This window comes from Eschrichtius robustus, chromosome 1 (assembly GCF_028021215.1).
Source record: "Eschrichtius robustus isolate mEscRob2 chromosome 1, mEscRob2.pri, whole genome shotgun sequence".
NCBI lineage: Eukaryota > Metazoa > Chordata > Mammalia > Artiodactyla > Eschrichtiidae > Eschrichtius > Eschrichtius robustus.
Window position 1 is genome coordinate 193,579,538 of NC_090824.1, and position 14,548 is coordinate 193,594,085.

At 37.6% G+C, this 14,548-nt stretch overlaps 1 protein-coding gene across 2 annotated transcripts in view; it reads left to right on the top strand.

Annotated features, from left to right (window-relative positions):
• Positions 1–14,548, top strand: part of LOC137775716 (heat shock 70 kDa protein 14) — a 39,485-nt gene that overhangs the window by 5,584 nt on the left and 19,353 nt on the right. For both annotated transcript variants that reach the window (XM_068561856.1, XM_068561846.1), the window contains exons 4-10: positions 4,025–4,073; positions 4,194–4,299; positions 5,416–5,506; positions 6,444–6,548; positions 7,629–7,790; positions 9,034–9,189; positions 11,477–11,579. In XM_068561856.1, coding sequence (XP_068417957.1) covers positions 4,025–4,073; positions 4,194–4,299; positions 5,416–5,506; positions 6,444–6,548; positions 7,629–7,790; positions 9,034–9,189; positions 11,477–11,579 — 772 coding nt within the window. The remainder of the gene's footprint in view (positions 1–4,024; positions 4,074–4,193; positions 4,300–5,415; positions 5,507–6,443; positions 6,549–7,628; positions 7,791–9,033; positions 9,190–11,476; positions 11,580–14,548) is intronic.

The window sequence follows — 14,548 nt, forward strand, 5'->3', positions numbered from 1 at the left end:
TGCGCGACAACTTAGTTTACCTCTCAACACCAGTTTCCTCGGCTGTTAAAAGGGGGCAGCTTGCCTACCTCACAGGGTTGTTGTGAGGATCAGATGGCTTAAATAGATGTGAAAGGGTTTAAAAGTTTAAAAGCACTATACACATGTAAGTTATTAAAGCATATGACCTTGGCTGAGGTCAGGCTAGGAGGAGGCACAGTAGCTGACAAGATGTAGAATTAGGGCTGTATACCAAGCCCTCATTGCTTGAATCTCCTAGTTTAACTTGACTGCTTCCTGGAGTTTACAATCTTCACTTCTTTAAATCTCTTTGTAGCTCATGAGGCTAATATAGACACAACACGTATTGGTACCTTTATCTCATATTTTCACTGCTGTGTCTGTGACATACCGACTAGCACACACTCAATAGTCAAACCATCTTTCCCTCCATTTTACTAGTCCTCAGTCTCTTACCACTATGGATGTAATTCACAACTGACAGGGAGCCACAATCGTGCGTTTTGGTTCATATTGATAATCTTTGATATAATGAGAAATTGGCTGTCTTATAAAATATTACATGTAAGTAGATTCTTTGCATTCCATATTTTTTAGGTTCCTTGATTATGCATAATTATATATCTTTAGCATTGGTTTGCCATTTGGACCTCGTGGAAACAATTCAGATGATATCAGTTTCCCAAATGCTTTTAGCTAATTTTGTTCTTCTCTGTTAGCCTTTTTTCTGTCTAGTATGTTATAGAAGGCAAGCCCTAGAAAACTTTTCTTTTAGGGAACTTTCCAAAGTCACTTTTTCTCACACGTTATAGACAAAAGTTCACCTCATTAATGGCATATGATGGAATAGAACAGCTTTGGGAACAGTTGGGTGGTGTGCATAAAGACGGCCTGCAATAGCTAACTCTTTTTAAGCACCAACCCTCCACAAATCCATCCCCTTTTCCCTCCAAAACACATACACTTCCTAGAGGAGATATGATGGTGTTGAGCCATGCTTCCAATTTACTGTAGAAGGGAAGCCATTACTGGCCATCGTTAACCTAACTTAAAGCTCTTAGCGGTTATTTAGTACTTTCAGAAAGTACAAAAAGGAGACTTAGAACGTAAAGAGCTTTCCTCTAATCAAGAGGCTGGGGAAAAAGTGCAGGCATGTTGGGAGAGGTTTTATTTTCTATTTTGCCAGCTTGGTTGCTTACCTAAATGCTGGAAATAGCAATAGGTGGAGAAATGGTCCAGACCACAGCGGGAACATACAAGGAGCAGGAGTAGATGGCAGGTTTCTCTGGGGAATGGGCCATTCTGTAGGAAGCAGCGCGAGGTAGAACACACTGGAATCTAGCCAGAACCCCCAGATTCTAATGCTGCCACACTTTGTTACACTGAGCAGATCACTTGCCCTTTTTGTGCCTCGGTTGATCTCTAAAATGAGAGGTTTGTACTAGGTGACGTTTCTCGTACCTTCCAGTTCTAAAAAATTAGATGAATAGCATAACAAAAGGCAAAGTGAAATTCTGATTGCGATATTTTCAGTCAGAGCAGCGTGTTAATGTATGTGAAATTCTGGTAACAATTGTGTTTTAAGGAAGCATTCTATGGCATTAATATTTATGAATGTACTTGTGAACTTCTGTAAGCACCACACCCAGACACAGATTCCGTGCTTTAAAGGAGCATATGTTTAAGGCACGGAAATGGAGATACATAATTTTTTTTTCTCAGTTGTTTTAGGCCCTTACATGGAGGGGTCCATGTCAGTTACAACTGGATAACACTACTGTAGATAGGTAGACTTTCTGGAAAAACAAGGAAGTACTTGAAAGAGTTAGGCCTGTACTATATTAATCTATTAATGGTAGCAAAGTACACAGGCAGGGATTTATTTGCGATAAAGAGCAGAAGTCAAGGTGAACTTGGGAGGTGGTAGTGTGCAGATCTGATGGGCAGAGTAACTTTAAGGTTAGGAATAAAACTAAAGGGGAAAATCTTTAAAAACAGAGAAAATGGGCCAAATCTTGTGAAGAGGAGGGAAGTCGTAATAAGGGGAGACTGTAGAGAAACAGGCCCAGCCGTGACTCCCTGTCAGCCTGCAGGCAGGTCACTTGACCATTCTGTACCTCAGGCCCCTCACCTCTCCAGTGGGAGGCCATCCCAGCTACCTCGCAGGAGCTGTGTGAGGGCCCAGTGGGCGGATGAATGTAAAGACAGACGTTTCCAGACCTGCTGGGCTCTGTACTGGGAGAGTGGGGGGAAGAAGCCTGGTAGTACGTGAGTGCTGGTGAGTGTGGGGCAGGGCCCTTCAGGAGGGAGGAGGAGGAGGAGGATGAAGGCCCTGGTACCATGGTAGGAGTGATGCTCTGCCTGCCTCCTGAAGCCCTCGACGTAAGTGGTGCTGTGTATGCCAACCTGCCACCACCCTCTGTCTCTGTTCAGTAACTCAATCCTGGTGTGGACAAATAAAGTTGTCATCTGTACCTGGCTGTGGTCAGTCCACTACTTTCTGGCGCTACCGTGATCATTTGTCGTCACCTCCATTCTCTGCTTTCTGCTTCTCCGCTGGCTAACCTCCAGGGTCTGGCCTCTCTCTGGCCCTCAGAGCTACGTGTGCTTCTGGCCTCACCTGAGCGAGGCCCTCTCTGCATGGCAATTGAGAAAGAATTTTCCATTTCTAAGAGTTCTATAAATTCCATTAAAATATCCTTTTCTGGCAAGTTATCTTGTCTGAGTGATAGATAGCTATTTGGTGAAATTATCCTGGTTGACTTAAATTCTGTTCTAAAGGAAACAGAACCACTTAAGTGTCATGCCAAAATTACAGTATTGGTAGGAAAAAAAAATTACTGTGGGCACACTTAATCTTTTTTTTCTTACCCTTAAAATATTTTTCCAGGAGCTAGTATAAATACTGGGTTTAGAAAAGGGGCGGGGGTGGGGGAAGGCTAGTGGAAAGAATATTAAACTTTGCGTTAAAGATCTGGATTCCAGCTAGTTGTTCTATTAATTAGCCATGTGACTTTGGGCATTTTCCCCTTGTTTACACAGATTCGGGTCCTCAGATGTTCAGTAACCCTTCAGCAATTAGCCAGTGTTAATTTTCACCTGCTCTTACTAAACAGTTAAGACTGGTCTCTGGACAGAATAGCCACTGGCCCTTGCAAGAAGGATTTAGCGAAAGGGTCTACCTCATCTTCGTTTCTAGATGAAATTAAGCCAAAGATCAGACTCCTATCCCTGCTCATGGCAAAAGTACCTTAGTCATTTAGCATCTCACCGCGAGGCAGTCTAAACCCTAGCCTGGTAGAGAAGGCCTGGGATCAAGTACTGACTCTGCCCCTTATAGTGTTGGGAATATCAAGTAAGGTAATATATGTGAAAACATTTTGTAATCTGCATTAATTCGTATTACTATTTTGAGCAACATAACACCCATTGTTTTAATTTTTCCATTGCCATACACAATTGTTTAGTACCTACTTCGTATAGGACGTTATGTATCTATCTACCTGTAGTACTCTGCACTTTTACATATATAATATTCATACTTTTGCTTAGTCCTTTCAGGTTTCAGGCATTGATTCATATTCAGAAACCAAGCAGCAAAGATGGTGTTAGGTATTCTGGTTTGCCGTTAGTTTGTGGTCCTTTTGTCCTTTTTATCTCAGTGGTTGGGTCTTCAGGATCAAAGATACAAGTATATATGACATAAAATCATTGATATTATGAAAATCATCCCCAAATGTGTAACATCTGTTGATAGTAAGATCAGAACAAGGAAGAGCTATTTACTTTCAAATGTGAAGATTAGCCCTTTAATAGTTACTCTAAACGTTGTAAATACTCCATCCATTCAGTCCTACCGTCTGAACCTACCATAATATTGCAAGATTTTTTTTAATATTAAGCAACTTAATTTTGTTTATAGTTTTATATTTGTCAAGTGGTATTGAAGAATATAGTCTTCTTTAAAACTTCTATGTCAACAATAGTGATACAAATATTTAACTATGTTTATCTCTATGGACAGCTCTGATGATCCACAGGCTCAGAAATACATCAGGGATAGTAAATGTTTAGTGAGTATGCTTCTATTATTATTTCCCTGTTACACAAAGTAATTGCCAATTATGTTGATTTGAAACGGTATTTTTATTAAAATCATTCCTTATTTAACACACTCATAATTTCCTTCATAGGTCATTGAAAAAAATGGGAAATTACGATATGAAATAGATACTGGAGAAGAAAAGAAATTTGTCAGCCCAGAAGATGTTGCCAGACTGATATTTAGTAAAATGAAAGGTATTGAGCAAAAGAAAAGATCTTTTTAAAAACTGACCTTTTTTGATCTGGGGCTAAGCAGGGTGATTGAGCGAATGAGCAGTGAGGAGACCTAAATTATGCTAGACCTGCCCGGGCCACTGACTGGCTATGTGACCTTGGTTAAATGACTTATTTTCCCTGACGTTGGTTTCCCTAGAAGTAATGTAGATGGATGGGGCCAAATTAGCATTTTCAAAACTTCTTAAGATGAAGTGACCAGGCGGTCCCATGGCTAAGACTCTGCGCTCCCAACGCAGGGGACCGGGTACAATCCCTGGTCAGGGAACTAGATCCCACATGCATGCTGCAACTGAGAGTTCGCATGCCGCAACTAAAGATCCCACATGCGGCAACTAAGACCCAGTGCAGCCAAATAAATAAATACTTTTTAAAAAAAGATGAAGTGGCCAATAAGCTTGGCGAATAGTGAATATCGTATCTCCTTCAAGATTGACAGTGCACTCTCCACGGTAATTTAGGCAGATTAAGCAGGTCTGGTTTTATCTCCACTTCAGGTGAAGGCTTGGAGCTGAGCAGCCTTCTGTGGAGCAACCTGAGGGATTCTGGAGTAGATTACCGACAAGGCTTACTTACTTCAGCTCTGGAATGTGTGATGGATTTGTGGGATGGAAGGCAGCCTTTCACCATGGCAGTTGGTCTGCACATTGGTGCATTAGAAGCTCATTGTCTGAGAACCCGTCTAATTTGGGAGATGGTTGAAACTTGGAAGCCTAAGAGCCAGGCACTTTGGAAAGTACTTAGTTCGATGTCCACGAACTATACCAAAACCACAAAAAAGTAGTGCACAATTTAAGAGAGCAAGAGAAGATCATTTGGGTGGAGCAGTCAAGTGAATTGGAAAATCCTTATAGTGAGAAGGTCTTTGGCTCAAATTAACAAACCTCAGAGTATCACTTGACATTTCTGTGTATCATCAGAATTTATTTTTATATATGTTTTTTCCCATTTTATTGAGATATCACTGACATACAACACCGTATAAGGTGTACAGCGTAATGATTTGACTTACGTATATCATGACATGATTACCATAGTACATTTCGTGAACTTTTAAAATATTTTTTTCACGTACAGAAACAGCACATTTTTTCTTGGGCTCAGATGCAAATGATGTAGTTATTACTGTTCCATTTGATTTTGGAGAAAAACAAAAAAATGCTCTTGGGTAAGTATAATATGGGGTTTCTTTTACTTGCTTAGTTAAAGGAAATAACAGATTTCACAGTATCACTATATAGTGAAAGGTAAAATCGCGTTTGAAAATAACTTACACAATAAAGTTGTATTTGTAAATACATGTATATTTACATATGTAAATCGTGTGGTAAAAAGTTATGGTAATAATCATTAATAGTTCCTTTATTTTATGAAATGTCAAAAGAACATAAAATTAAATGTAACCTTCTTAGCTATTTTGATTGGAAATGTTTTTGACTACCAGGTTAAGTTGATGTTTATGAATCACTTTGCCTTAGTGTCATGTAATTAAGGCTTACGTGGGAATTATATAAAAATAAGCAATTTTAGAAAATATTTGCGATTATTTTTTCACCTTAGATTAACATCTAAACAAAAAGTTGTATTTAGTTTTTATAGGTTGTTATGCAAATGTAATTGGCAAGCACCCAGTCTTTTTCTCTGTGGATAGAGTTCCCTATGGGGCTTTGCTGAACACCTGAGTTGCTTCTGGGGCAGAGAATTGCTTTATTTACTTGCACTTGTGGGGTGTTAAAACTGTGACCCTAAATTAAAGAAGTTGGAAAATGCTAAAATGTATTATAAATATGTCCTAATCTCTTTCTAAAGTTTGTAAGCTTGAGCATTTGGAGAGCTTTCTCTTCCTTACTCAGTATAAGCATGTTATTTTCTTTGGCAAGGAAATAGACTCTGAACATTATTATTTTAAACAGAAAGTGGTCTACGCTTAAAGACTTAGGTCTGTTTCTTATGTTCTGTTATCTCGCTTCTAAAGATCATTACCCGTCATGTTCTACTTGCGAAGTCTTATATGCTATTGCATAAAATCTTTAGCAGAGCATTTCTAAAAATGTAGACTTGAACATGTTGTGATACTAAATGTATTAAAAGTAAATTGTCCACAGGGAAGCAGCGAGAGCTGCTGGGTTCAATGTTTTGCGGTTAATCCACGAACCATCTGCAGCTCTTTTGGCTTACGGAATTGGACAAGACTGCCCCACTGGAAAAAGGTAAAAACCGTATTTGCAGCTTTAAGTTTTTCACTGCAGAAAACATTTTAGATTATAGCAATTATTTCAGTAGAGATTGTTATATAGCACAGTGGTTCCAAGCCTTTATGGATGGAAAGACATCGAAACTCTCACCTAGAGTTTTTCAAATAGATGAGAAAGATGTCCTAAGAAAGCAGAGAAAGGATATAACAGGCAGGAGGGAAGGTTGAGCTTTTCCGCCCTTCTCTTATCACCTACACTTTGTCCCCTTAGTGGAGGAAGATTTGAAATTTATAAGCCCAGCCAAGTTCCAACTGAAGCTCTAGGGCACTGTTAATTTTACTACCAATTCTAATTATTAAACATGCTTAGAAACAGTGAGGTCTTTTATGTGCATTTGTCTTGGCAGGAGATGGGGGAAAAGCCAGTATGGGGATTTAAGACTTCGTTTGATAATGAAATAGTAAGACATACTCCTAATTTAATTATAAAACTTGTCTTAATAGATCTGACACATCGTGTAATTTTAGGGAAATCAATTCAGATGTGTTAATTTCCCCTAATTGTGTCATTTCATTCATATCTCACAATTAAACTAATATGTATAAATTACTAGGAGATTTTTTTTTAGGTAAACTAAAATATAGAATATAAATTAGGATATCAGAAATTTTGGATTTTGATACATAGGAAATTAACTCCTAGTTTTGCATATGTTTTACTTTTGTAGAACATGTTATTGCAGTAGTAACAAGGACAATATTAACATAAAATTTCTATGTTTAATTCTCTTACAGTTCACTTTAATTACAAATCTCTTCTTTATTTACTTTGAAAAGTTAATGTTTTGAACTCCAGTTAGAAGAATACAGTTTTACCAGTACAACTAAATGAAAAAGAGCTTTGACTTAAAATCAGATCTGGTTTCTAGGCTTAAGTCATCACTGAGTGATGACCATGGACAACTTAGTTACTCATGTGAGATTTTCAGTTTCCTCATATGTGATTTACAGTGACTTGTTAGTTTAAGAAGTCAAACCTGGCTTTACAATGCTGTGATTCTCTCATAACTTACTCATGTTACCTTTTTTTTTTTAGCAACGTTTTGGTATTCAAACTTGGAGGAACATCCTTATCTATCAGTGTCATGGAAGTTAACAGTGGAATATATCGTGTTCTTTCAACAAACACTGATAATAACATTGGAGGTACACATTTCACAGAAACCTTAGCACAGTACCTAGCTTCTGAGTTTCAGAGGTGAGTATAAAGGGACTTGATGATATATTTCGACTGAAGTTTCACTTCAGGTTTAATTTTTTCCTAATTTATTTGAAAGTGCCCTTCAAAGGAGGACATGTTTTTTCCAGTGCGCTGGATATTTTTGTGTCTAAAGTTCTAAGGTCTGTTCTGGTAAACAGGGGGAAGCAGAGGCCAAGCTGCCCAGTGCAGTGTACTTGGATTTTTCCCTCAGTTCTTCAGTGGTTGCTTTTATGTCTGGATGAAGGAGGGTAAAAGCACTGAGGCCTCACCACCTTCTGAACAGTTTTTACAGGTGTAGAAGATTATGTTAAAAAAATAAAAAATAAAAAAAGATTATGTTATAGTTACATTCCAGTAAATGAATGTCTTGCAGAGTGTTTATTTTATTACTAATCTACTACCACAAGGAATATTTTAGTTTTGTTGCTGGATGTAATTATTCCATTCAAAATTCTAATCCTGTTTGGCACATCATGAGTCAAATATATAAAGGTTATATTTGGGACATTCCTGCTGTAAAAAGAAGCTGAAATAGCATTTTCATCAGTTTGACTAAACTGGATAAAAAAAAGTCTTGAAAAAGTGATAATTTCTCATTTCTTTAATAAAGACCTATACTGCTTTTTGTTGTAAAGGTGTTCCAACTCAAGGAGGGGCATTGTTAATTTTACTACGGATTTCAGTTTTTAAACATGTTTAAAAACAGGGCCATCAATATCACCACTTAGCAAGCAGTTTTAACAATTAACTCCCCTTGGAGGTAGAGGAACTGTAATTTTAACGTATTTCGTTATGTTTCAAATTTCTCTGAAGAAGCACTTTTAGTTCTTTTTTTTTTAATGCTGGACAGATAATTTTGTGCCATCAAACAATAATCATGCTGCGGTTGTAAGGGGTGAGGTGTGAGACTTGACCCAGTTGCATAAATCTCCTTCAACCTCCTTTTGTCTCATCTGTAAAAAGATGACGGCTCCTGTACTTCTTCAAAGCACAGTCCATTATTGTGGTTACAGAATCCAGCAATTCAAAGTGTTGAGTGTATTGGTTATTCATTTTTCTTGAGACACTTCTTTAAATTGCAGAGAATTTTCTTCGGATATTTTGGAGATACTAAAATCTGGTATTAATATTGATTCATGAGCTTATAGTTATCCTAATAGGGATTATCCAGATTTTATTTACAATAAATTCTAAATGACCTAGTAATTTTTAAACTTCAAAGATTGTATTTTTAATTTAGATCCTTCAAACATGACGTGAGAGGAAATGCCCGTGCCATGGTGAAACTGATGAACAGTGCTGACACTGCAAAACATTCTTTGTCAACCTTGGGAAGTGCCAATTGTTTCCTTGACTCATTGTATGAAGGTCAAGATTTTGACTGCAATGTGTCCAGGTAAAACTGCAGTTCAAACAACTTAAACAAAAAAATTCCAAGTGTATTCACATTTAGGTGTAATTTTCTCACTTTGGGTTTTTCGTTTGCTCATTTGAGGTTTATTAGCCCTCTATAAAAGGAGAGCTTTCCTGTCTTTACTTCTGGGGTCCAACTCTTGTCAGACTAAATAACTGTTCTCAAAGTAATCATGTCAGCTGTGATTGCCCTGTTATTTTACAGCTACAAAGAGCAGTGTGTGAAAAGGGCTTCCTAGATCTTTGAAAGAAAGATGAGAGAAGACTTGAAGTTTGAGATTTGCGAGTTTCTCTTACTGAATAGCAGTCCCACCTGTATAGTTCCTAGTTCTTTGTGGGGCTTGCACATGTATCAGTGGTTGTTTACTATAACTTGATCATTACCCCTGTGTGGCAGGCTGTATTCTAAGTACTTTCTATGTATTAACTCTCAAATTCTCCTAACAACCCAATGAGGTAAGTACTGTTATTTTCCTTACTTTACACAGGAGGAAGCTGAAACACAGGTTTCATTTCTTGTCCGAGGTTATCCAGCTAGTAAGTGACAGACCTTGGATTCAAACCCAGCTAGTTTTGACTCCAGAGTTCCGTTACCTATCACAGTACTTTTGAGGATTGATCTCTTTCTTGGTTTTATTTGCTCTGTCATCCATTGGCAACATTGTAAATTTTAATAGCTTTGTGACATTTAGTAAACACAGGTTTAATGTGCATAAAATTGTTTTTAATGCTCATATCTTTTACATAACCCAAAACATTGCTTACAAATGATTGCACCTTCACCCAGGAAGTCCAAGGGAGGCCGTTGTCCTATCATCCTATCATTTTGCATTGCATATTACTCACAATAATAATAGCTACCGTTAGCACAATTTAAACCTCCCAACAAGCTAACGGATGACTTGGAAGCATAGTGAAAATGTCCAGAATTACAGTATTATATTATTTTTAGGCTTTTACTGACTCTGTGGTTAAATCCTCTCTTCATCTGGCCCTTGTAGTTGAGCTTCCTCACTCTCCCTGGGCTTTCCCGAAGACTCCAGGTCAGCACTGCCACCTGTGGCTGTTTAAATTTTTTAATTAATTACAGGTAAATAACATTAAAAATTCGGTTCCTCAGTAGCATTGGCCACATTTCAAGTGCTCAGTAGTCTCATGTAGCCAGTGGCTCCAGAAAGTTCTCTAGATCTTTTTTTTTTTTATAAATTTATTTATTTTATTATTTTATTTTATTTATTTATTGTTTCTGGCTGCGTTGGGTCTTCGTTGCTGCACAGGCTTTCTCTAGTTGCGGCGAACGGGGGCTACTCTTCGTTGTGGTGCGCGGGCTTCTTATCACGGTGGCTTCTCTTGTTGTGGAGCACAGGCCCCAGAGCTCGCGGGCTTCAGTAGTTGTGGCACACGGGCTCAGTAGTTGTGGCTCACGGGCTCTAGAGTGCAGCCTCAGTAGTTGTGGCACATGGGCTTAGTTGCTCCGTGGCATGTGGGATCTTCCCGGACCAGGGCTCGAACCCGTGTCCCCTGCATTGGCAGGTGGATTCTCAACCACTGTGCCACGAGGGAAGCCCCCTCTAGATCTTTTAAGAGAGATATCAAGCTGCAATCTAAAAGATAGAAAGTTGTTAAATTGAATTTAAATCTCTTTTGTGGCAAGAGAGTCTTTATATTAACTTAGTGCTAAGTTTGTCCAAGTACTCAGTATATGTTTGCTTATTAATAAGGAAATAGAAGGAAATAGAATTTATTAAGAAGGAAAAGAAGGAAATAGAATTTGTAATCTTATTTGCTAGTATTTAAGCTTCTCAGGTGGTGCAAAAGAACTAAACTTACGTGCAGCATAGGCTCAGACTATAAAGAAAAGTAGTGAGAAAGAATTTTGTAAAACTTTAACACATAAAAATAGCAAAAATTTCCAAATGATGGTTTGATTTGGATCAATAGATTTATTGTCAGAAATGCCATACACTGAGTATTTATTTTTAGGTGTTTTGAAAGCTTACAAGCAGGCTATGGGGTAAGATAATCTTCCACCTGAATTTAATACTAAACACCTTCATACATTTGTAGATGGATTACCTAGACTTTTTCGCCCCATGATATTGCACTGCTGGGTGTTTAATATCCTGTTCTGATCATAAACCTATTCTAAAGAGATTCATCACAGTAGGTTTTGGCATTAACCTTCACAAGAAAAAGATGTCTTGTTTGACTTTCTTCTGTGTCTTCTCTTCTCTGTGTGTATGTGCATTTGTGTATGTGTGTGTGTACAGAGCAAGATTTGAACTTCTCTGTTCTCCACTTTTTAATAAATGTATAGAAGCAATCAGAGAACTCTTAGAACAAAGTGGATTTACAGCAGATGATATCAACAAGGTAATACTTTTGTATTTTCTTATTTATGTTGGGAGTAATTTTCGATTTGGAATTTAGGAAACAGCCCCTTGGTACTGAAAGAATATTTTTATACATTTAAATATTTTCTTAGCTTATATTAGGAAGTAAGGACATCGATTAAATTTTGATTAATGGCTCTAATGAACTCATAGTTCTGTATGTTCATTTTCTTAGCAAAAAAGACTAATTCCTTTTCAGTATATTTTTTTATATGTAAGCAAAAACTGACAGATATTAGAACATTTGCTATGTGTCAAGCACTGTTTCTAAGCGTTTTACATGTATTAACTTGCTGAATCCTCACCAACAGCTCCATGAAGTAGGTGTTATTATTTATCCCCATTTTATAATTGGAGGCACAGAGGTACAAAGGTATAAGTAACTTCATGGTAATTGTGTGCTTAGTGGTAGAGCTAGGATTTAACTCAGTGTGGTTCCCAAGTCTGCTCTTAACCAGTACACCAAACTGCTTCTCTCTGCTTGCTGAGAAATATTGCATATTTGCTTGCATAAGAAAAGATTTTGAGACTTTCAAAAATATTCCAACTGTTTAATGTTATCTTTTCTCCCAAGATTATTTCTACTCATTTAAAATACATATAAATTTTTTTCATTTTTGTTGATAAAGGAATTTTCATATAAGAAAACTCAGAAAATAGGTAACCAGTGTTTTATTTTATAATAAACTAGTCTAATTTGTATGCACAATTTTGAATTCTATGTTCCTTAAATAATAATATAACCAATTTCTTTGCCCATATTACTATGTAGTCTTCATCAACACAATTTTAAATAGACTCAATATCCTAGAAAAGGAAGAGCACCATAGATTATTTCATTGTTCTGTTTGGACTCCTAGATTGGGTCTTCCCCTCCCCAGAACAGTGATGCCCTTATTTTCCCATATTTAAGGTTTTCCTTGGGATAGATTCCCATAGTAAAATCATTGGGTCAAAGAGTATAAATAGCTTAAACCTATTTTTACCTTCAGTTACCTTCCAAGAGAGTTGAATTAACTCATGCTTTCATCAGCAATATGAGAACAGACATTTTACTGTAACCTTGCTGACAATGAGTTTTATCATTTAAAGATAAATTTTCCATTAAGTAGTTGAAAAAAAGATATATTTTTACTTTATATTGTTATTGGCTACTATAGGATTCTTTTAAAATATTTATTATTAATATTATTAAATAATAAATGTTTAATTTTGTGTTTCCTTATGTGTAAATATTTCATATTCTTTGCCTGTTTGGTCAATTAAATCTTAGTATTTTTTAAAATATATTTGTGTAAATGCTTTATATAATCAGAAAATTAACTGCTGTTTACTATAATCTTCTTTTGAGGCATGCAGTTTACTGCTTAACTTTGGTCCTGTTATGGAGGAGGGTATTTGATACACTGAGGTTTCATTTATTTATCTATTTAAATCTGTTGGTCTGTTACTCTGATTTCTTCAGCTGCTTCTAAGTTTATAAATTCCATCTTTGTTCAGGTGTATTTAATACTATTTTCTTTTTGCTATAGTTTGAAAGTTTTTATAGTTTCACTATTTTGCTGTATGCTGTAAGATGGAAGTTGCATTTTTTTGTTTTTTTGGTGGAGGTTTTCCCTTCAATTTAGTTCAGTAAGTATTTTTTTTGAATACTTATAACGTGCCATGCGTTGTGCTAGGTGATTGGGAGGTGTGTGTTAGGTGAAGGTGGCTTATAAAGATTAAGGCGCATGGAAGAGTGGTACAAGGCAGGGGTGGAAGGGAGTGAGCTTGGAGACAGACCCACCTGAATTGGAAGGCTCTCGGTGCTGATAGTTCCAGAACAGACAGATCACTTAATTTCCTGAGCCTTACTTGTCTCTTCTTATTAAGGAGGGTGATAATACTTAACTTATAAGTATATAAGTATAACTTACTCTATAAGGTTGTTATGAGGATTAAATGAAATATCATGTGTGGCACAGGGTGTGGTGTACTGTAGATGATCAGTTAATGTGAGTTCTCTTCCTTCATTAACTGGTCATACAGCCCTCACATTAGATACCACAAATGGTAGGATCCTCAATTGCTTGACTAGAGGTCAAGTACATTCTTAGGATTAAGAATATTGTTAAAGAGATACTTCTAAAATACAAGCTTTTGAGAACTTAAAAATATGGAGTTGTCTCTGTAGTTTGTTGACCTTGCGGCAGTAACAAACAACCCCCAAGTCTCACTGGTTTTCTACTGTAGACAATTTTTTCTTGCTAGCGTTTCACGTGGGCAGCTGAAGGTGGCCGTAGGTCTACTGTTATGGCTCTTTTTTCCGTGCTTCTCGTTCTACGACCCAGGCTAAAGGAGCAGCTCTCTGGGACGTGCGGTGTTCTCACAGTGGAGGGGAAAGAGGAAGAGAGATGGCGGAACGTGCAGGGCTTTCAAAGCTTCTGCTTAGATAACGTTGTACTTCAGTGTATTCACATTCATTTGGCCGAAGCTAGACATGACCAGGCCTGAGTGTGGGCAGGGAAGTCTCCACCTGCGCGGAGGGGTTGCAAAGTCAGGGCAGTGGCAATGGGCGGGGAAGTATAATCCTCTTATGGGGATGGAGGGAGGGCTTTACAGTCATTGACACATTTAATCCTCACAGAGGCATCAGGAGATAGGCACCGCTATCTCCATTTCCAGAGGAGGAAACTAAAAAGTTTCCGAAGAGGTTAAGTGCTTTGCTTAAAGTAACGCTGGCACGCACGTGCCGGCGCTGGGATTGGAGCTCACAGTCTGCCCCCGCAGTCCGTGCTCTTTCTTTACTCTTAACGCTCATCGCCTTTCCCATTTTATTATCGGGCAGTCTAGTCTTAGGAGTATTTGGTTTTTCCCGAAGGAATCCTCTCATCGCTTCCTTGAGAAGGACACGTCTGATCTCTGAGGAGAGGGAGCGTCAGGGTTCCTACTCTAATTTACGTTAGACTT